This window comes from Centruroides vittatus, unplaced genomic scaffold (assembly GCF_030686945.1).
Source record: "Centruroides vittatus isolate TY-2023 unplaced genomic scaffold, ASM3068694v2 contig_18, whole genome shotgun sequence".
Classification (NCBI taxonomy): Eukaryota; Metazoa; Arthropoda; class Arachnida; order Scorpiones; family Buthidae; genus Centruroides; species Centruroides vittatus.
This window is the reverse complement of record NW_027121101.1, coordinates 4162291-4186414: the sequence shown is the minus strand read 5'-3', so window position 1 is coordinate 4186414 and position 24124 is coordinate 4162291. Positions and strand designations below refer to the sequence as shown.

The 24124-nt window shown below is 28.0% G+C and overlaps 1 protein-coding gene across 1 annotated transcript; it reads right to left on the bottom strand.

Annotated features, from left to right (window-relative positions):
- Positions 1–59: 59 nt before the first annotated feature.
- On the bottom strand, positions 60–23769 carry Pnn (desmosome associated protein-like protein pinnin). The gene is made up of 9 exons (XM_067263810.1): positions 23612–23769; positions 11786–11854; positions 7092–7157; positions 4582–4654; positions 3129–3226; positions 2981–3056; positions 2508–2663; positions 2247–2385; positions 60–1180 (listed from the first exon to the last, which is right to left on the bottom strand). The coding sequence occupies exons 1-9, from the start codon at positions 23728–23730 to the stop codon at positions 792–794; spliced, it is 1185 nt and encodes a 394-aa protein (XP_067119911.1). The 5' UTR covers positions 23731–23769; the 3' UTR covers positions 60–791.
- Between the last annotated feature and the right edge of the window lie 355 nt (positions 23770–24124).

The window sequence follows — 24124 nt, the reverse complement described above, 5'->3', positions numbered from 1 at the left end:
AACTATGAATCTGCATGTTTTAATGAAATTGTAATATAATATAATGATAAAATATAAAGTAAAATTAATATTTTTTTTGTTTATTGGATTGATATTACAACACAGTTACACTGTACATGCAGCTTATGCTGCAAAAAAGAGACATTCTATAAAATTGCCATTATTAAAAAACAAGTTCCTGATTGACAAGCAGTTCTTGCAAAAATTATTTTGGTGGTAATTATCTTTATTCAGGCCAGGAACCATACAAATGAATCATTATACATTGTAATAACTGAACATTTCAAGAGAATTTGACAGTAGCACCAAAATATATTTTAATGCAACAAATTTTTTTTTAAACTAAAAATTTTTAATTCACTAAAAGTACAAGAAAAACATGAATTGTTGAAATGAAACTAATATTTTGCAGTGACAAGGATTCGTTGTCTTTTTTAGTTACATGATTTAAAACACTTCGATTCATCATTGTATGCTTTAGCTGGGATTTCATTAATCTGCAATTGCATTTTACATTATTTTGAGGCATGATAAAATATTTGCTTTTTTAAACAACAGTCACAAATAACTGATTGGTGATAAGGGAATAATCTTTAACATTAAATATACATTTTATTTTCCATTGATATAATAAAATATCATCTTATTCCAGTAGAAAATGGATTGAAATATACTTTCATAACTAGAAAATACAGTTTGCACATTAAGAAATACCTACAACAGCTGGAAAGAATTGCTTGCCTTCAGACTTTTTGTGTGATTTTTGATATTTTATTTTACCTGAAATTGTACTAGTCATATATTGGTTCAAATTCCTGATCACCTAGGGATCCAATCTTCTCTTCACCAACTTCTTTTTCTCCATTTTCTGTTTCAGCTGACTGTTCTGACTGTTCTTGAATGACTGGGGTGACTGAAGTCTTTTCTTCAGAATTTTGAACTTCGACCTCAATCCTCTCCGCTGGTTCTGTCGTTTTGGCTTCCTCGCTTACAGTTACCTCTTCTTTCATTTCTACTTCTGGATTTTCTTCAATAACAATCTCTGCAGGGCCCCTATTTTCTTTATCAACACAAGTTTCTGCTTGGTCTAATTCTTCGTCTTCTAACGCTTCTTTCTTATAAAGTTCATCAATTTCTTTCAATTCCTCTTCAATCTTAGCCCTCTGACTCTTTATGGCTGCTGTAATAAAATTTAAAAAGCATGCTAAGTAGAAAGAACTAATAATTTTAAAAATAAGATAATCTGCAAAAGTTTCTCTTGTAATGTTTTTATAATTCATTTTAAAAGTATAGAACATGTAAAAATCTTAATATTTTAAATAGAACACATGCAACATCAATTGCAAAGTAATAAAAATATAAAATGTTCAACTAAGATATCACTTTCTAAAATCATTATTATTCTGTAAAATATGCATTTTAAGTTTCCCTCAGTTTTAAATAAAATTTATTGACTTTTTCTTTTTATCTTTTTGATTTTTACTTTCTCCAGCTGTTATGTATACATAATAAGGGAAATTATTGGAATTGTGTCAAATTTGACCCTCTGGGTTTTTTGCAAATCTCCACATTTTCAGATGTCCTGAACACAAAAAAGTAAAAAGAAAGGGGTAAAAAACCTGTGGATATGTGTGTTGGTGTCAATTTTGTTTAACATCTCAGAATGGGATAAAAGTTAAGTGAAATTTGTACAGTAGCTTGTTTATAAGAGACATCAATGTTAAGAAGTTTTGGGGGTTAAAGGTCAAGGGGATAAGAAAATTGAAAGATGTCATGTGTCATATCTTGAGAAGTCAGACTTAAGAAGATACTATTTGTTATTAGTGTTTACAATTTTTTTATGAAACTCATTACTACCTTCAAAATTTAGCCTTTTGCCATTTTATAAAAATTAAAAATTTAAAAAGTTTTATACAACAAAATCTCATAACAGATGGTATCATTCACCATGTTATTTATTATAATTAAAAATATACCGTAAAAGTTATTTTTTAACAGCTGGGAAAGTTATGCAACTTATCGATAGATTTTTTTTATTCATTATTATTTTATTCAATTTTTCTTTGTGCTGGGCATTCAACAGTGGTCCAACACTGGTCCTGGGTCATAGCTAATGATGGAGAAACTATTCTGATTAAAATTTTGTATCATTTTTAAGTAAAATCACTTTTTCTACACCTTAATTTTTGGAAATGACTTTTTGATTTTCCTAATAGCAACAACTTATTTTGGACAATAAGCATTACCTTCGATTTTTTTCTGAGAGTCTTTGTGACGTTTCTCAGATTCTGGTGTATGTTTTGCAGGCAAAAACATAATAGGTGGCTTAGCCTTAGTAAAAATGAAATTCATCATCAACCGTTGCTTTGCTTCCCATTCTTCATGCTGAAAAATATGTTATTATTGAAAATTATATATCAAAAAGTTTTAATATAATTCAAACTTTAAAATATACAGTATTTAAATTTAACCAATATTCATTTCAATAAAATAAAATTAAACAGTACCATTTTTGCTATTTCAATTTTTTGCTCTAATCTTCTGATTTGGGCTTGTTTCTCACGTCTTGCCAAAAATAATTCTTGACGTTCTTTTCTTAATTCTTCCTTTTCTTTCTCTGCTGCTGTTTCTAATTTTTGTTCAATTTCTGCTCTTTTTTGAGCCTGTTATATATATATATATATAATATAATTATATTTAAAAGTGAAAATTATACTATTTATATTTAACATGTTCATTTTACATAAAAAAAAAAAGCTGTAAACAATATATTATGGCTTATCATACACCAGCAACCAAATATTTAAAATAATTCAGTTTTAAATATTTTTTGATGATGTATGATAAACCCTAATATAATGTTTACAACTATTTTTTTTACATAAAAACAAATATGTTAAATAGTATTAATGTAAGGGAAAAAAGCAGTGTTATTAATAATAATGAAAATTATAAATCATTTTTATTATTTCATAATTACCTGTTCTTTTCTTTGACTTTCTTCATGCTGAAACTTTTGTAATGTTCCCAAAATCATTCCAAACATTCGTCTATTTCTGTAATAAAATGCAAAATCTTTTAGATAATATATCTTAATTTATATATTGTGAACTCATTATAATAAATACCTTTCCATATTTTTCTTGTCGCCTTTTTGTTCCTCTATTGTTTCCTTCCTTGTACGAATTTCTTTTGTTGTGGCCACTACTGAAGACTGAATAGTTGGCTAAAAAAATGCAGTGTAGACAACTTTGAAAATTTAATGAAGACATTTTTTTATATTTTAAATTTGTAAAGATCTAGTTACCAGTATGATATAATTTACAGAAATATTAAACTGTATTGCAATTTTATTCAAAAATATTATTATTATTATTTAAAAAATATTCTAATATATATCATCTAATTTTTGTATTATGAAGTTTACACACAATTTCTGTATATGAATGTGTTTAAGACATTCTAAATTAATTAATAAAAAACTTATGTAGTAACTGAAATGATGTAAAAAAATTATGCATGGCTTAACTTAATAATATTTGTATCATGAATAATTTTTTGATCATTAAAGCTAAATGACAGTCTAATATTTCACAAAAAATATACTTTGATAATGATTTTTAGTCTAGAATTTAAAACATCTTTTATTACTTAAATATTCCATTTCTTGTTATAACTTTTAATTATAATCATCAAATATTTTTTATGCAATTTCTGAGGCAAAAATTCTTATAAAATAAATAAATAAAATTAATACTAATAATATTTTAATTTATCATTTTAAATCAATACTGAAAATAATAATAAAACTTTTATACATATGTGATAAAACACAGCAATACATCAATATATAAACAGTTAAAATACCTTAACTTTCTAGAAATTATCATATTTGCAGACACCATAATCCCCAAACAAACAAACAACTTTATCTACTCAGATGCATTTGGAAATTACAATATTTTCCTCTTCAGTGGGTTTTCTTCCATACAAGTAAAACAAAACACAAACAATTTTCTGATGCTCTTCCAATTTTAATGTTCCAGTTATTTAACTACTTTCATACTTTAACCATGTTCCATCTGTATTCCTTTGAGGAAGGAAATATTGTAATTTCCAAAATGCATGTGGGTAAAATAAAATTGTTGATTGTTTGGAGATTAAGTGCTTACAGATGTGATAATTCTTAGAAAATTATGGTATTTTCTATGGATTTTTGTTTCAAGAACTATATACAGTATACAAAAAGTTTCTCTATACCCAAACTGAATCAATTTCTTATTAGTTTACAAAAAAATGAATACTAATAACAAATATTAATGTTGATTTATTCTAACTATCTGTTTCTCAAATTACTGTAGTAATTAAATACAAACAAAATCTTTTAACCAGTAACAGAACTTTAACAAAAATTCTGAACATGAGGCAGGCCTTGGTGAAGGCCGAAAACATTCAGAATTTTCATTAAAGTTCTGTTACTGGTTAAAAAGTTTTGTTTTTATTAGATTTATTTTGTAATGTAATGATATAAAATTGTTTAAATATTTGAAATAGTATTCTTTAAAAACTATTTTTATTTACCTTTGTTGTTGTATCATCATCATCGCCACTATCTTCTTGGTTCTTCTGTAGATCTTCAGTTTGAACCCCTAATCTATAAATTTTCATAAATTTTAATATAAATTTATAATTAAAACTAATAAATACCTGATGTATATTATTATTCTATTTTTCAAATAATACTGACATTATTATTTAAAAATATAAATATTAATTTATTTCAAATTGATTGTGCTACTGCCATATTACTACTATAAATATGAGCAGAATAAAATTTCAGCCAACATAATATTAAATCTCATTACATCACTTTTTTAAAAATATATTTAACATTTACTCTGTTGGTCCAGTTGACTTAGTTCCTTACCTGTGTGCTGACTGATTTAAGCAATTTTACAGTATTTTCTACTGAAAATAAAAAATGATTGACTAAAGCTAGGTAAAAAGTAAAAACATTTTCTGATATTGGGAACATTTATCTGTACATTACTCAATTTTGATGCATGTGGGCATTATTTTTATGTATTATGCTTTAATGTTATTTGGACTTGTTTTAGAGATAAAGATACAATGAAAAAAAATTAAAAATTGCAATATAGCTTTAAAATTTATATTTTTATGTATGAAATATATAGTACATTGATGAATTTATTCATAATAATGATGTACTGTATCAATATTATTAGTAGACTTTTTTCTGGCTGTTTTTCGTAATTGAATTGGTTCGGCAAATGTACATAAGATGGCATTAGCGTTATCGGAAATATAGGAATTTGACTTTTGTATTGATAATATTTAAAAAGTATATGAATTATGTAATATCATATAAAATATATAGGTTTAAAATAATAACAAAATTACGTGGCTTATTTGTATTTTTTCAATCTCAGTTAGGCCTAAACCATAATTGTGACATTTTTGTCAGATAAATCAATATAATTGGCACTATATTTGTTGATTTTTTTTATTAATCAATTCGAACAATTATTAGTTAGTACGTTAATGCGACATATCTAAACTTAACTCATATATAAAAAATAAAACAACTTGATATTCGCTTGCAAAATATGGCAACGAAACTCTGAATCAGACGATGATTGCGGTTGTACAAAATCGCTTATATTTCAAATTTCTGAATAAATAGTGCCCACTATTTATAGACACACTAGAATGCACAAAGAAATTGTATTTTCATTGCTGAAAACGTAATAAATTTTAAAAAACTGGGTACTTATTTATAGACCATTCACCAAATAAACCATCACTAGTTCATAATCAAACAGAAAAAATTCTTGCTACGAACGTTTTCATCTATATGTAATAGACATGCTCAGATATTAAAGCCGAGTGAGACGTTGTTGGGACAAAAAAGTTATGCATTCCATCACATACATAAACAGTGTCGCAATCGCCAAGTGCAAATCAGCAAATTTGTAAAATTTTTGTTTATTTTGAACAATCCGGATAATCGAGGTTCTACTGTATTACATTTCTAGCAGGGTAAATGTTAAATAGATTATTATTACAAAATACCATTTTACCTTCCCAGCTGTTAAAGTAACAGAGGGGGACAGTATTGTAACTGGTCAAATTTCAACTCTCTGAGTTTTTTTTCAGGAGTAAAATTAGACATAAGAGAATAAAGCAAGTTAAATGCTAGTATTTTTGTTGATCATTAAACGGTAACATTTAAAATTAAAAAGCATTTGTGGAATTGAAATAATACTGAAAAAGATGTTATGTATTACATGATTAATAGTGTATGTTATGTGATTATCATTACTGATAGATTCTTATTGCTGTATTAATATGTATAAGGTTATTTAATATAATCTAATTCCTACAATTGCTTTAAAAAATTCTATTATTATTTTTGCATTAGTTATACATGCCAATATCTTGATGGAATACTAAAAGATATTTAGTAATACAAATATCTTCAAAAAATTTTCTAAATGTAGAAAATAAGAAAGACTTAAAAATAATTAATTCCATTGTTTTACAATGGAATTAATTATCTTCAAAACAATAACAACAAAATATATGAAACTTGTTTTATTTGTAGTAAAACTAACTTGTTTTTCTATCAATTTTTCTTAAAAGCATCATTATGAAAAACATTACATTATTTCAAATTTATATCATTAAGCAAACATATTCATCTATATTTCACAAAAGATTTTAGTGCTTTTCTTATTTTTCTTATCACTTAATACATTGAATACCTAAATAATAGATAATGTGATCAAAGAATAATACTGATTTTCAATCATCATTATCATCAGTTTTCTATTTTTGAGCTTATAGGTCCAGTAGGAAAACAGAAAAGCAAAAGGTTTTAAATAACTTTTTATTATAAATAAAAGATTTTATAAACCATAATTAAGCATAACATGATCTACTTTTCATATTAACCCACTACATATTTTTAATAATTCTGTGAATTTTATAAATGATAGATATTGTTATATTAATTTACTTACTTTTTGTCATTAAAAATTTTTTTATTAGTAGTTATAAATAAAATTTACCTGCTAAATGCACTTCCAAGAAGTCTTCGTTTGGGTTTTGAAATATCTGTATTTGCATTCTGCCATCTAAAAAGAACACTAATTTTAATTCTAAGTAATTTTAATAAATAATTTATATATATATATATATATGACAATCTAAAATTAAATAATAAATCTGATACTATAATCCTTCTTAATTAACTCAATATAATTTAATTTCAATGATATTAAAAAAAAATTAAAACTACAAAATTGCTAAGTAATATACTGAAGTAAATTTTTTCACTCTTCCTCCATGGATACTAAGAGATCCTTTTAAAAACTCATCTCGCATTTAGTCAGGCTCATAATGAATATACTTTGTGATCTGGCTCAACATACTGTATCTGGAACATGACACCTATGAAAATTTATAATTCAAATTTCTCAATGCAACAGGCTGACACTTTTGTACATTTCAAATAAAGTATGTTGCAACTCCAGGGAAAGATCAAGCAATGATCAGAAAGAATATATTAAGAAATGTTTGATATTAAATGAATAAAAATAAGCTTGACATTACACAGAACATAAATAATCTTTATGTTGCTGTAGTAGTCTTTACAATTCAAGCAAATTACTTTCAGAATAGAAAATTTTTTCAATGTATCATTTATATCTTGAAATAAAACTGAAAATTTGTTTGTACTGAAAATATATTAAACCAGGTGATATAAAAATTTAAAAATTTTCTGTAAATATTTAAAGAATATAAGAAAAATAAAAAAAATAGTTTTATTTGTTACAGAAATATCACTGAATAATTACTAATAAATAATAATAATTAATATTGCCAAAACAAGCTGGCACACAAGAGTATGCTCTCATATGCAAGATTTGTTCTTATAAGCAAACCAGGACATGTGTTTCAAAACTGCAAAACAAGCAATTTTCACATATAAAAGCATGCTCTTTGTGAAGAAACATGATAAGTTTCATTGGATTTGTTGCAGATATTTAAATAGTATATAATAATAAATGTCAACAACAACCACCTGTTAAAAACAGAAATGTCAACATAAAACAAATTTGGTCAAGTGCATTAAATGAGATATGTTCTTTTCAGAGATTTGCACAAAAGTGAAAATAAAGATACTCCAGTAACCACCACCTTATACGTTGCCGAGGGAATTTTTAATTAAGAAAACTAACGTTTTCGATCTATTCCATAGATCATCTTCAGGTTTAAACTGACGAACAAAAATAATTCCATAGAATAGAACACAACATATTTAAATTAAAAAAAAAAAAAAACCGACAACAGAGCAACTAATTAAAATGAGAATTAAAGCGTAAAAAATACACAAAAGTAAACTAACAAACACATAACAATTCCAAAGTTATTAGTACACGCTAACACCGTTTAACAGATAATAAAATATTAAGGTTCTCTAAATACGAAACACATCGCAAATCATGAGCCATTTGTAAGTCTCTTAATTGCAAACTTCCAAGCTGATGGTAATCCCTCAGCGTCCCTGGCGTTAATGCATCTATTGTCGAGTCTACTCTTGTATATTTCTATTTTTTCCGCAGTCTTTGCTAAAGTTGGAGAATATATTTGTCTGACGATTTCCGCCTCATCCCATCCAACGATGGATCCTTCGGCCTGGGCCATCTGGGCCAGTACCGTTGCGTTCGAACTTTTCCTTATATCATATTCGTGTTCTTTGACCCTTACACGTAGGTTTCTCGTTGTGACCCCTATATACTTCTGCTTTAATCCTAATTGCTGGTTTTCATAAGGGATCCTATAGACCCTAGCTTTATCCTCTTTCTTAATCTCCCCTTTATCAGTTCTTAGAATTTTGTAGAGGTTTGGGGGCTCGTTTTAAGATCAATGTTGATTTTTTAGTGTCCGCTATCTCCTTCATAACGCCCCTTACATTTTTGTTGAATGTAAACTTAGTATATCCACTAGGTCTTTGTTTAGAGGTTCTTGTGTCACTCTTTTCAAACTTCTTCACGATACCATTAATTACATTTCTTCTGTAGCCCAAGTTCTCTGCTATTCGCATGATCCTGTCAATTTCGTTAACCCTGTCTATAACGTTATCGCAATAAGTAAAAGCCCTTCTGACTAAGGCACAAAACGCTGCCAATTTATAACGAAATGGATCATTTGACTGTGGAGGGATGTAGAGTGGGCTATGCGTTGGTTTAGTATACACTTTAGTGGATAGATGCCCTCTCTTAAAGGTGATATTGATGTCTAAGAAGTGTACCTCTACTGAACTTTTCTGCTCTAGTTTCAGACGTAGGCCGTCTTCGTTATCGTTAATTCTTTCTATAAAGGTACTGATTCCTCAATTACTTCTCCATATTATAAGGACATCGTCAACATATTTCTTGTAGTAAACCATATTGTTTCTAAAGCTGTGCAGAACTTTTTCTTCAATTTTTCTAACCACTAATTCGCATAGAAGCCCCGACATAGGGATTCCCATAGGAACTCCCCTGTTCTGTTTGTAAGTATGGTCTTCGAAGCCAAAGAAGGATTCACGGCATACCAGGTTAGCCATCTCCAAAACTTCGTCCCTGTGGTGTAACAACTCTGGGTTTACTTTAAATAAGGATTCCATTAGCGCTTCCAAACAGGACTCAATTTTTACAGATGGGTATACATGCTCTCGTAATCTAATATAGTACCCACTTCCTCATCCATCAGAGTTATGTCTTGCAACTCTTTAACTACTACCGTAGGATCCTTTGAAACCAATATACTGCCTTCCAGTAGGGAGGAAAGATAACTGTGCAACCTTTTTTCTAAGAAAAACATAGGACCTTTAATTTTTTCCACAATTGGCCTTATTCTCTTGCCTTCCTTATGCGTTTTAGCAAATACAAATAGCATTGGAACCCCAGGTCTGAAGTTACGGCACTTCTTGATAAATGGTAAAATCGTCGAGAGCTTACTTCCTTCGAGTTTTTTGACCCTCCTATCTATATTCTCAACAATTTTATCATTGGTCCTAACACACACTGTCTCTTCAAGGTACTCTTCCAATGCGGTAGTAGTTAAAGAGTTGCGAGACATAACTCTGATGGATGAGGAAGTGGGTACTATATTAGATTACAAGAGCATGTATACCCATCTGTAAAAATTGAGTCCTGTTTGGAAGCGCTAATGGAATCCTTATTTAAAGTAAACCCAGAGTTGTTACACCACAGGGACGAAGTTTTGGAGATGGCTAACCTGGTATGCCGTGAATCCTTCTTTGGCTTCGAAGACCATACTTACAAACAGAACAGGGGAGTTCCTATGGGAATCCCTATGTCGGGGCTTCTATGCGAATTAGTGGTTAGAAAAATTGAAGAAAAAGTTCTGCACAGCTTTAGAAACAATATGGTTTACTACAAGAAATATGTTGACGATGTCCTTATAATATGGAGAAGTAATTGAGGAATCAGTACCTTTATAGAAAGAATTAACGATAACGAAGACGGCCTACGTCTGAAACTAGAGCAGAAAAGTTCAGTAGAGGTACACTTCTTAGACATCAATATCACCTTTAAGAGAGGGCATCTATCCACTAAAGTGTATACTAAACCAACGCATAGCCCACTCTACATCCCTCCACAGTCAAATGATCCATTTCGTTATAAATTGGCAGCGTTTTGTGCCTTAGTCAGAAGGGCTTTTACTTATTGCGATAACGTTATAGACAGGGTTAACGAAATTGACAGGATCATGCGAATAGCAGAGAACTTGGGCTACAGAAGAAATGTAATTAATGGTATCGTGAAGAAGTTTGAAAAGAGTGACACAAGAACCTCTAAACAAAGACCTAGTGGATATACTAAGTTTACATTCAACAAAAATGTAAGGGGCGTTATGAAGGAGATAGCGGACACTAAAAAATCAACATTGATCTTAAAACGAGCCCCCAAACCTCTACAAAATTCTAAGAACTGATAAAGGGGAGATTAAGAAAGAGGATAAAGCTAGGGTCTATAGGATCCCTTATGAAAACCAGCAATTAGGATTAAAGCAGAAGTATATAGGGGTCACAACGAGAAACCTACGTGTAAGGGTCAAAGAACACGAATATGATATAAGGAAAAGTTCGAACGCAACGGTACTGGCCCAGATGGCCCAGGCCGAAGGATCCATCGTTGGATGGGATGAGGCGGAAATCGTCAGACAAATATATTCTCCAACTTTAGCAAAGACTGCGGAAAAAATAGAAATATACAAGAGTAGACTCGACAATAGATGCATTAACGCCAGGGACGCTGAGGGATTACCATCAGCTTGGAAGTTTGCAATTAAGAGACTTACAAATGGCTCATGATTTGCGATGTGTTTCGTATTTAGAGAACCTTAATATTTTATTATCTGTTAAACGGTGTTAGCGTGTACTAATAACTTTGGAATTGTTATGTGTTTGTTAGTTTACTTTTGTGTATTTTTTACGCTTTAATTCTCATTTTAATTAGTTGCTCTGTTGTCGGTTTTTTTTTTTTTTTAAATTTAAATATGTTGTGTTCTATTCTATGGAATTATTTTTGTTCGTCAGTTTAAACCTGAAGATGATCTATGGAATAGATCGAAAACGTTAGTTTTCTTAATTAAAAATTCCCTCAGCAACTTATAAGGTGGTGGTTACAGGAGTATATATTTTTGCTGAGTACGTTTATGTTGAAAATAAAGATACTTGAAAACTACTTACAAAGCAGAAGACACATTATTTTTGGCATCCCCTACAACATTTCCACCTGCTATCCTTTTCACACCAATTCTAAAATAAATATGAATAAATATAACATTTAATATACTTGTGTAATAATACACAACATAAATGTAATTTTTAAATATGAAATAAATGTACATTAAGCAAAATTCTCTTAAAATTTCAAAAATTCAAAATTTTTAAGGCATGTCAATATATCATTCTGGCATTCTACTGTTTTGTTATCCATGTGCAACATGATACTGCTCACAACTATCACACATACACCACATGACACAAGTGTGAATAACACACATGAAATGCCATTTGCAGTAATTATGGGAGCAAAGGTTTTTAAACTCCTTTCTCCAGTATACTCTCTTGGAAAATGGCTTCCTTTTAAGAATTTAATGGGGGGGGGAAAAAAAACAAGAAAAAATGTAATTTTGAATAAAACAAAGTTCAATAAATGACTAAATCTGAATAACAGAGCAAATGTTAATAAGTATGTTTTGCCATCCATCTATTTAAATGCTATAACTAGATGTTAATAAGTCTGTTTTGTTACACCATATATTTGCAGCTTACACATTAAAGTACAGGAGACCAACTGCATGTACAGCAGTTGGTCTCCTTGTACTTTTGAACAAACCATAAGAAACAGACTCTGTTTGGCTATCAAACAATCAATTCTTTTTGGATAAATACAATATGTTAATGCCATACAGTTTATCAAAACAAACTAACTCCAACAACCAAACAATAATAACTACAACATGAACAAATTTAACTTTATCAAAGGTAAAAATTGACTTCTTTCCAATAAATTGTCTGACTTAACATTTAAAAAAAAAAAAATTTTTCAAAAGTCAAAGTTAAGTAATGCAAGAAAGATATCTGTAACAGTTAAACAAAGAGAAAAGATAAAGTTTTTACTATTCAAAATCTTTCATGTTTTCCATTTTTGTTACCTCCCTCATCATTAAAAGAAAAAGGAATAATTTGCATAAAACTGGAACAAACATAACACAGTTTCAGTGCTTATGGAAGCACAGGTGTTTTACCTGTGCTTCCATAAGTACTGAAACTGGCATATGCATGCCATTCGCCTTTGATTCGCTTGGTGCATAAAACAGTCGCAACCTTGTCACATTGCTCGTGGATAACAAAACACAAGAGTGCCATCATTCTTAATGATAAATAACACTTTTTTAAAATATACAAATCTTTCACTAAAATATCTTAATTAAAACTTTTGAAATCAGTGAATCTGATAAATGCATTATAAATTACATATTTTGTGTGTTGCACAGAATATTAGGGACTCCATCCCTGACTGCTTTTAACAGTGTAATGTAACAAAAAACAATTGCTTCATGACATTCACTCTTCACACCTGTGTTGCAATTTATAATATTTTTAAAAAAATGATATTAGTTTTATATATATTGATTAAGTAACTTTAAATGTTAAAAAATTTAATAAATAATAATGAATGATAAGACAAAAGAAAATATTGCATTTACAATAATGCACAGCAAATTAACATCATCATCACTGGAAATAGAGCAATTTATGCATTATCTGCTTATATAATAACTTAAACTGTTCTGATGTTATGATATTTTATAAGGTATGAAATGTTAAATTTTGACACCTCACAGCACACAAAGTATTTCAAGATTTCAAAATTTTCTGAAATGTACTCATACTTTTAAACACTATTTTATATTCCTTTAAGTCTGTATCTATATAGATACTTCATGCCAGTAGGTAAGGCTAATATAGCTCTAAACATAAACTATATTTCTTGATCAGGCTATTAAAGCTAAATAATTACTAAGTAACTTTGCAGGAGGTAGGCAGTTAGGTTGGCATTACTTGTTAAATAATTATAAATAAATAGATAAATTTAATTTCATTTTAGAATATTCTGGAAGAATGCCACTCGACAGTGATTTTCTCTTCCAAAATAATGTAAAATTAAATTTAATTAATTTATTTATAATTATTTAACAAGACATGGCAGCCTAACTACACCACATACCTCATGCCAAATTATTTAGCCTTAATAGCCTGATAAAGGATTCCAGCTGTTTGATACTTGGTAAGGTTGTATTTATTATAAAGATACTTTATATAACACATTACATTTCGCATATTAAAAATCACAAAATGCTCTATAGATGTTATTAATAATCAGAAACAATACTTTCTCTGCAGTGACCAACATATATATCCGTCAAGGGTGATTGTGTGACAGTGGTGAGGGACATATACATCCATTAAATACTACCGTAAAAAAAAATTCACATAAAAAATGAATTATGTAACAATAAAAAAAGACTTTTCTTTACTAGACATAACTGTTTACAAAATCTTTTTCCGAAACGGTAATGAGAAAAAACATGTGAAAAAATACTTTAAAAATTTCCCACGTTTATTCTCCACTACTTTGGATAGCACTATACCTGACTATCCCATTATTGAAAGGTTAATGATTTAAAATCTGATATAAGCAGAAATGATCCCATATCAACTAACACTGGAAGAATTATTTTAAATTAAACAAAGAAATATATCTGTTATTAATTACTGTGTTATTAATAAATTGTTTTAATTACGAATATATCAAAAATAATTTCTCTCTTTCAGAATTTAATTTTAAATATTAATTTTTAAGCAATGGAGGAAAGCATTTGATCTTTTAATAAGAGTATACTGTATAAATAAAATTTACTTTTCTACAACTTTAAATATATTTTATGCATGTTCCTATGCATGTTAAATATATTTTTTCATTAGTAGCCAGCAAAGTGGTTTATACAAAACATCTGACAATTCAAAGATTTCAAATAAAAAAATCTAGATATCATCATTGCAAAAATGATAAAAATATATAATTTCAATCAGATATACTATGACAATTTGTTTGACAATTGAGATAAAATATTTTAGAATATTTAAGTTTCTAGATAGATAATATCTAAGTTTTAGCAATCAAAGTCTGACAGAGCAAATGCCTAATTTCTCTCATTTTCTCTGTTAAATGTATTTCTCTTTTACATTCTAATTTGTCTTATATATGTCTACAATAGTTTAAAAAATAAAATTGTATATAACAATTTATTACAAAATGATATCCATTTATAGTTCTTATCTTCAACACTATTTAACTAATAATATTTACAAGATGACTTTCTGACTTAATAGTTGAAAAGTTACACATATTTCTTATTGAGAAAACTAAACATTATTTAATTCATTGAGGCTATAAGTATGACAAATATCACTAATTTTCATTCATATTACTATTGCACTATTGAGAAATAAATAGCAGCAAATCATAATTTAAAAAAAATTTTATTTTAATATATATATTTTAAATAGTTGTTTTTAGTAATGGTATTTTATTCCTTAAATTACACTATCAATTGAAAAATATATATAGATATATATTTTACTTTTCTATCTGTTACAGAATATAACATAAGGAAATTGTACAGTGATCAGTCAAATTTTAACTCTCCTTCTAGTTTTTTGCATTTCTCAATGTTTTTACACTTCAGGAGTCCAAAAATGTAAAAACCCCATACAAAATCCTTTGTCTGTGTTTGTGTGTGCTGCACACATCTATTATATCTCAGGACTGAATGAAGCAAAAACTTTGAAACTTGGCAGGATTATTTCTATATATGAGGATTGGTGCTATTAAATTTTGGATAAGGGAGTGGGGAGACAGAGGGGATTACCTTGAGTGGGATTACCTTGAGTGAGATTAGAATTAAATTTTACTTGTTATTTGCATTTACAATTTTTTAAAAACACTCATCACTACCCTCAAAATTAAGCTTTTTGCCTTTTTATAATAATTAGTAATATATTATGCCAAACAACTACTGGATTCTTTTGGGCTATTTATCAATGTTTAAATTAAATTAATTTCTAAATAATTTGTCCTAGAGGCAGGTGTTAGGCACCATCTCTTATTAAATTTAATAATTATAATTAAATTAAATAACTTTTAGAATATTCTGGAAGAAAAGAATTGACCACGAGCAGGACTCTAGGACAAATTATTTAGAAATTAATTAAATTTAAATGCAGATAAATAGCCTGATGGAATCCGGTAGTTGTTGGTATAATACAAATTTATCAGGTTTGAGAGATGTTTGTTTATATAATTAGAAACATAAAAATTACTTTTTAATAAAATCCCATAACAGCACCATACACAATTTTAACTACTTTGTGCTAATGTATCTTAATGTATCTAATGTTTTTTAAACTGAAATATTTGTTTAAATAAATAAATTTCTCATAATTCAACAAAATTATTCCTCTTAAGTTTTGTTATTATATAAATTTTATATTGTAGTATAACTGAAAATGATTGGACTTCCTAATGGGCCCCTAATCTCCTGTTCAAGTGCTAGAAAACTCGGGCAAGAGCCACTGCCAGCTTCTTTAATTTATTTTTTTATACTAAGTGCATATAATATATTATGAAGATAAGGTGAAAACTTTTGACTTAATGCAGTTTCAACAGAGTTCTGAACTTTTTGAAAATTAAGTTTTAAAGATATCACAATTTATCCATTCCTCTTTTAACAAATGTGCTGTTAATAAGTTGTATAATCAGGAAAAAAAAGTCTTATCTAATCTATCAATAGATTTTACCCTTAATTGTATCCTCTATCATCTCTAAATATTGACAAAATTTAAAAAAATGATCTCCTGATAGGATAATTATATTTGCTAATTTTCTTTGTCAAACAAACAATCAATATCTTAAAATTAGGTTTGCACTCCATAATGTGAAGAATGGTGAATATAAATTATTAATGTTTTATTTTTTTAAATTAAGAACAAATTTTCTAACCAACTCTAATTTTTATCTATTACAAATACAACAAAATGTCTTATAAAAATTGATCTTAAAAAAATACACAATACAAAATAATTTTGCTTAAAAAACAAAAAGACTAAAAAAATACTCTCTTTCAATATAAAAAAATTAATTAAAAAGTTGTAGAATAATAATAAAACATCTATTTATCTGATGTACTCTTCTGTTAAAAAAATAAGGAAATAAAATAAAAAACTTATCTAGAATTGAATAAAATGTAACAATCATTACATATTTACAACAGGTGTTCCATACAACTATTGCAAATTATTACAAAAAATTATTTCTGAAAAAATTGATGTTATAACATTTGTACATAGGAAGAAATGGATATGACAAAATTGTCTGAACTGATAACATCTTTCTCTAGTCACTAAAATGGATAGAAAAACAGCTTAGTGACAATGTGTTTTATTCTGTGTAAATGAAATATATCCAAATTATTTTTAATTGTCATAGTTTAGCAACAGAATTATATAAATATTTGATGTCAATAGATTATTGGTTGAGTTAATTTGAAAAATTATAAATATTAAGAGAAGATTTTCTAAGTAACATTTTGGAAAGTTATAGAAAAAAATATTTACTTTCAAACAGCAAATTGCCAAATAAACAAATTATACACAATAACATTATTTTATTTATATTCTACTAGATTTTTTCTATTTGATGAAATATTATTTAATTCATTTGTTAAACATTCTTTCAAAACTATTGATGTATTTGCTACAGTAAAATGAATTAGAAATTTTAACTTTTTATTTTCTTCATACATTAAAAAGTAGAAAAAAAAGATAGACCACAGAGTGAACAAAAAAATATGTTTTGATAAAACATATATAATTTTAATTCCAATTATGTAGATTTTTGATGTAAAATCAACTTGTACTAAACAAGAACATTTTTCAACTCTCTTGAGATTATAAAATGCAAACAAAAAACATAGCTTATAATTTAAAAAAATAATTTATTTTTCCTGCAAACACTTTCGAACCTCCTTGGCTTTACCTTCAGATTAAAATTAATAGTATTAGTAATAGCAATAGTAGATTGAGTGTCTTGGTTAGGGTTTCTCATTTCCCGGTTGTTTGCTTGTCCCAGGATTCTGGGATAAAAGTGAACTGTTTACCAGATAAAAATCCCAGGATACAATGAATTATTTTTTAGATATACAAAATATCATGAAATCAAATGATATAATTATTTTTCACTTTTTGAAGTAATTTAATATGTTCTGCAACCTCCAAAATCATATTAATAATGCTGTGTAAGATATATATTAAAAATTACCTTTGAATTACATACAAATTTTCACAAATAGAAAAAATATATTAAAGTTTGCTGGAAACTACATACAACAACAACAATAAAAATACTTTGAAATAAGTTGAAAATTTAAAAAAATGAACTTAAAAGGTAATTTTCATTATTTAAATAAAACATAATATAAAATGTTATTGTAAATTTTTATAATAAGATTTTAAAAAGCAAAGATGGTCAATACTCCCATCACTCGATCTGATTCTTATTTTAGTAATGAAAAGTCCCACTACCAAGAATACCCTTTCCGATTCAATTGATGTGAGTGGAATCATGTTTAATGCATTTAACAGAAGACAGATGCTATGTGTTTTTTCGCCTGTAGCCTGGAAGATTTCTAGTTCATTTTCGAGATTGTAATACTTCTTTTGCTCTCTAGTATTCTTGATTTGTTTACCTCATCTGCTTTAATAGAAACATCAAGCTTATAGCCCAATAATTCGGCAATTCGTTTCACTTTAATAATTAGGTTTATAAAGAAAAACTTCATACTTGCAGACTTTGTACCCGTTTGTATCCTTGCCCAATTTGCACAACGTGGCATTAAAGCTATGCAGTTATTGAAGTTACTGGGCATAGTTAAAAATTAAGACAGCATAAGCACAATTATTCCAGATATTACAGGTTCTGACAAGTAAAGAATTTTCAGAGTCCTGCCACAAATAAGCTACGTATTGATTATTGACCATTTGTGGCATGCCATAACAAGAAAAATTTAAAAAACTAATAAGTAGGTTTAAAATTAATAAATACAAATGTATTCTGACTGTTTATGAGTTAATTATATGTTCTATTGGCAAAATTTCCTAAACCTTAACATAAAATAAGAAAAAAAGTGAACTTTTAAGAAATTTGCGGGATTTCCTGGGATCCTGTTTGAGAAACCCTAGTCTTAATGACTCATCTTCATGTATTATGAACCAAATCTCAGAGTTTAATTGTTCCATGGATTTAAAAAAATAAACATTAGCTTGTAATTAATCAAAAATTCTTAATAATATGAGTTGTTTATCTTTTTAAGAATTTTTGGTAATTATATGTTTATTTTTAAATTCTATGGAATTTCTACACACACAGTTTATTCCATAACATGTTTAAACCTGAAAATGAGTCACTGAGTGACTCAAAAACATTTGTTCATTAAAAATTTTATTGCTAGATAAAGTAAGGTTGTTGATGCAACCTTTTTACACTCAGCATTTTTAGTTTTCGAAAGACTTCTAATCAATTTTAATCTTAACATCTAACATTGAAGCCAAGAAGTTTTAAAAACATCTAAAAATAAATAAATGGTTTCTTTACATCGTGAACAGTTTTTATGATTTCACTTTATAATCAGTATGTATATGTGACTGAAAATTTAAAATAAGCACATCATAAGACACAAATTGAGAATTCAGATGATTAAATAATGACAATTCATTTTATGATAAACAATATATTCCACAGTTAACACAAATATTAATAAATACTACATTTAATGATTACTGAAATATGTATTGAACACAAGTGATAGAATGATGTGTTATAGGGTTCAAATTATTCGTTTTATATTCTACCTGTAAAAGACAACAAAAATTACACAAAGAAAAATGGACTTACGACTGAAAACTAAATAATAAAATCAATATCTAGAAATAAGAACAAAGAAGAGATATAGACAGTGAAAAAAATCAAAAAAACTATGGAGATGGGCTGTTACATCATGCATTTACATTAACAAGCTGAACATAAATAATTTGGAGGAAATAAATTTGGGAAGAATGTAGAAAATATGGCATTACAAATTGTAGAGCTTAATTGTTAAGTACATGGCACAGAACAGCATCCAGTAAGAAAAAAAAAGAGGAAGAAATTGAAATGGTCTTCATCATGCAGTGATTAGAATGAATGAAAAACTGGTTAAAATAATTAAAACTTTTATCACCTAAAGAAATGATTCTGTTTTACAGTCTACAGATCACTTAACCAAATCACTGATGAACTACAAACCTCTTATGTCCCCATCTACTTATCCTGTAAAACTCATCTTAGGTGTATGCAGAAAATTGTCTATATTCAGTAACCTAAGAGATAAGTGGTGTATGGAAATATTTTTTCCTTTGAATAAATAGCATATAATTGCATTTTAAAAACTGACTAGATCAATCTGCAGATTACCTGGCACATGCTCACACCTAACAATTTCCAGCCCCACAGGCAACTGCAATGGGTATGAGTTACATGTCTTGTCATGGTCACATTGTTCATTGCAACTCAAAAACACATTACTTTATGATAAATTGAAATCCACTTCATTTACTATCATTTTTTTTTTTTTTTTTAATGCAAAGGAATATCATTTGCAAATTTTTACTTAGTTCTTTAACTATATTTCAAATAATATTGTCATTACTAAACTAAAAACATTTTATATCCAGAAATCTAAAAATGGTACTTACAATCAATGCCGAGACTTTCACTTATCTCACATCATGCCTGGGCTCTTTTATCTATACTTTGATAAAACAATGAATTAAAATTCCACAGGCATTCATGCCTGTGGAATTTTAATTCATTCAGCCTGAGTCAGCTGTACTGAATTGATTCTAAAGCTGTACTAGTATTCTCACTTTCTGCCATAATGATAATTATTTTCAAAGTTGCCATTGAATGACATGGCACAAAGGCATTTGCTAAATGGATATATGTTTGCAATCGGCACAATTACAAATGTGCATCTAATTTTAGAACAAACTTTCTGTTTCTAGTTGCAGTTATGCAGGTTTTTGAAGGATTCACTAGTTATTGGGAACAGCCATTGCAGTTTAAATTGCTTGTGTGGCTGGAAATTGCAAGTTGTGACCATTGCATTAAGGACCACTGTCCAGAGATAATTCAAATTACTGTAATGTGATAAATGTATCCCATTATGAATAACAAATAATAAGAATTATAAAAATTATTTTTACTTTCTCTCTGTTATATTGCCATACTGTTATCTACTTTCCCACAATTTTTACATCTTTGGACTCAGATCTTGAAAAATCAAGAAATGCAAAAAAAATTTAAGGTTTTTTTCTGTATATATGAATGTTAGTATGTGGGGGGGGCTTGATTTTGTTCACCACTTTGAAACTTATATATCCTGTGCTTATTTTGTCAAAAATTTCTGAAATTTTTGTAGGGAGTTTGTGAATTAGGGAGATAGATGCTATTAATTTTGGTGGTTAAAGGTCAAGAGAGTGAGAAGATAGAGAGAGTTATTTGTCATATCTCGAATAGGGTTGGACTTAAGATTTTACTCATTATTAGCATTTGTAATTTTTTATAAAATTCATCTCTACCCTCAAATTAAGCTTTTTGCCACTTTATAATAATTAATAATATAAAAAGTTTTTAAAATAAAATCTCAACAGATGGTACCACACACAATTTTAAAGTTTGGCTGGGAAGTTACATAACTTGTTGCTGGATTCTTTAATTTGTACTCATAACTAAGAGAGACCATAAAATAACTGCACTGTATGTCTACATAATAAAAAGTTAAGCAATGTTATGATACAAAAAAATTACGCCATGTGAGAATTTATCCATATTTTTAATAATATATTAAAATGTTTATACAGTATTTTATAATTAAATAGCAACAAATCTTTTTAATTAAAGAAAAAAAAAAAAAATTATTAAGCAAAATTGATATTTTTTAGTAGTAGTATATAATCATTTTCAGGTCTGTGAAGAATAAATAAAAAAACAGAAAAGTTACTTGTCTATCAAGACTAGGATTTTGAAGATCTAGTGTTTTGGGACTGTCAAGTCCAAGTCCAAAACATTTACAAAATTATTTTATTTGATAAGATGTGATTTGTTTGTAAATAATTTCTATTTGTAAATCAATTTTAATTGGTAAAAATTTAATTCAAACTCTACTTTAATTATACTTGTTTTTACTTAATTGTACTCCATTTAAAAAATATATAAATAAAAACTCAATGTTAAAATTGTACAATTATTAGTAATGGTAAAGAAGAAATACAAGGAGAAAAAAAAGTTTAATTTTCTTCTACGATCAATAATTAACACACAAAATCTGGACAAGGACTCATTAAATTTTAGATAAAATATCAAATTCAAGTAAAAACGAAATGACTTACTAAGTCCAAATTTGAGTATTCAGACTTGAAATTAGAGTTTTTCAAGTCTGAATACTCAAATTTCCCTCTGAATACTCAAATTTAACAGCCGGAATCCCATTAACCATAAAGTACCTATGATGCCTATGATTGATTTCAGTTTAAGAATCAAATGTTCTGCAGGAAGCTATGTTTGAGATGCATATTACATTTCTTGACACTTGGGTCATTTTTCAAAATATAAACATGTGATTAATATCATACAAATAACATTTTATCCAATTATATTTGAAATGTAATTTTGAACTTTTCCCACATTGTTTTGTTTAAAATGTTATATCAAATTTTAGGTACATAGATTTTTCTTATATAAAACATCAGTCAAAAAATATTGTATCAAGAGTTGTGTACATTACATGAAATTTGGGTAGTTAAAACCAAAAGACATTCTACCAGGAAACATTAGGTGGAAGATTCCTGTATTTGTAAACCAACAGGTGCATCTTTAGAAACATGTTCAAATTTAGCAAATCTCAATACAAAAAACAATAAAATCTGTAATGTATTTTCTATAAAATAAATCTACAGTTGACAAAATTTAATCACTACCAAAAGCCATCAATGCCCTCTGATAAAAAATGTCTCCCTATATGAAACCAAAAATTCTTTCACGAAGTATTCTGCTCCAGTTTTTCTTATGTCACTTCTAGCTAGAAAACATATTTTTGGATATGTTTTCTAGCTGGAAGTTGTTTTTTTAAATTCCTCTCACATGCTCACTGAAAAAATTCTTGTAATCTATATACAGTACATGTCAAAAAGCTATTTTTCTAGAGATTTTTTATATGGTACCAATCGCTATACAATATATAAATATCCTTGCATTGGCAATTTATCTCACATTGTATAAGTATTTTTAGTCACCTCTCATAAAAAACACATATATATCAAATGTTGTTTTAGGATACTGTTCTTATTTTTTACTGCCAACGTTTCTTAGTTTAAAATTACAGAAGAGTTTTGGGGCTATCTCAGGATCACTTCCGAACCCTTATTTCCTTTAGCTTCGTTTTTTCATCCAAAGATGGCCTGCAACCATTGCAGCATCTAGTGACATAAATGTTTAACCTACATTTTAATGTCTTCTCCAAATACATAGTGTTTTATCTTCGTTTTTAATTAATTAAAATTGTATATTCATTCTGTACAGTTATGGCCTGGGAGTAACATGAAAAATCCCACGAGAATAATTGTTACAATGTTAACTTGTAAAATATTTAACTGTTATGCTTATTCTAGACAAATAATGTATAATGTATATATATATGTGTGTGTGTGTAATGCATTACATGAAAATTTTAAGTAATTTTATTCCTATTTGTTTACTCTGGAAGAAGTGAGAACACGAGACAGACGACATCGTTCAACTGTTTTCTTTACATATCCGTTTAAAACATCGGTATATATTAAACACCCTCGCACCTGAACTCTCCAGGATTTCTTCCTGTAAGTCTTTTTATGTTTTCATCGACATTCTTCAAACTATTTTGTGCTTCTTCGAATTCTTCTTTCAACGAAGCATATACAGTCAACGCCGCCATCTTGCACTATTGTTTCAACTTTAGCGACCTCTAGCGAACGATCGCTGCATTACACAGTATAAATAAAACACGTTTGTTCGTTAAAATCAATTATCTCTTGTATAATAAATTGTTTTTTGGCCGCGCGTGTAATATAATTTATTTTTTTCTCTCGTTTAAATTTTTTTACTACTTTCTTTCCTATAGTATCGCTATAAACGCATTCGAGTTTGAGTAAAACGATACCGGTAATGGTGTGGTAACCCCTCTACGTTACCACGGTGACCGGTTAAGCATAATCGAGCTTCATTTACCGATCTATTAAAGGATTTAAAATATTAAAAAGAACAAAACAAAATTTATATTTTTCACAAATTTATTTTATTTATATTCAATTAAACAATATAATATATAA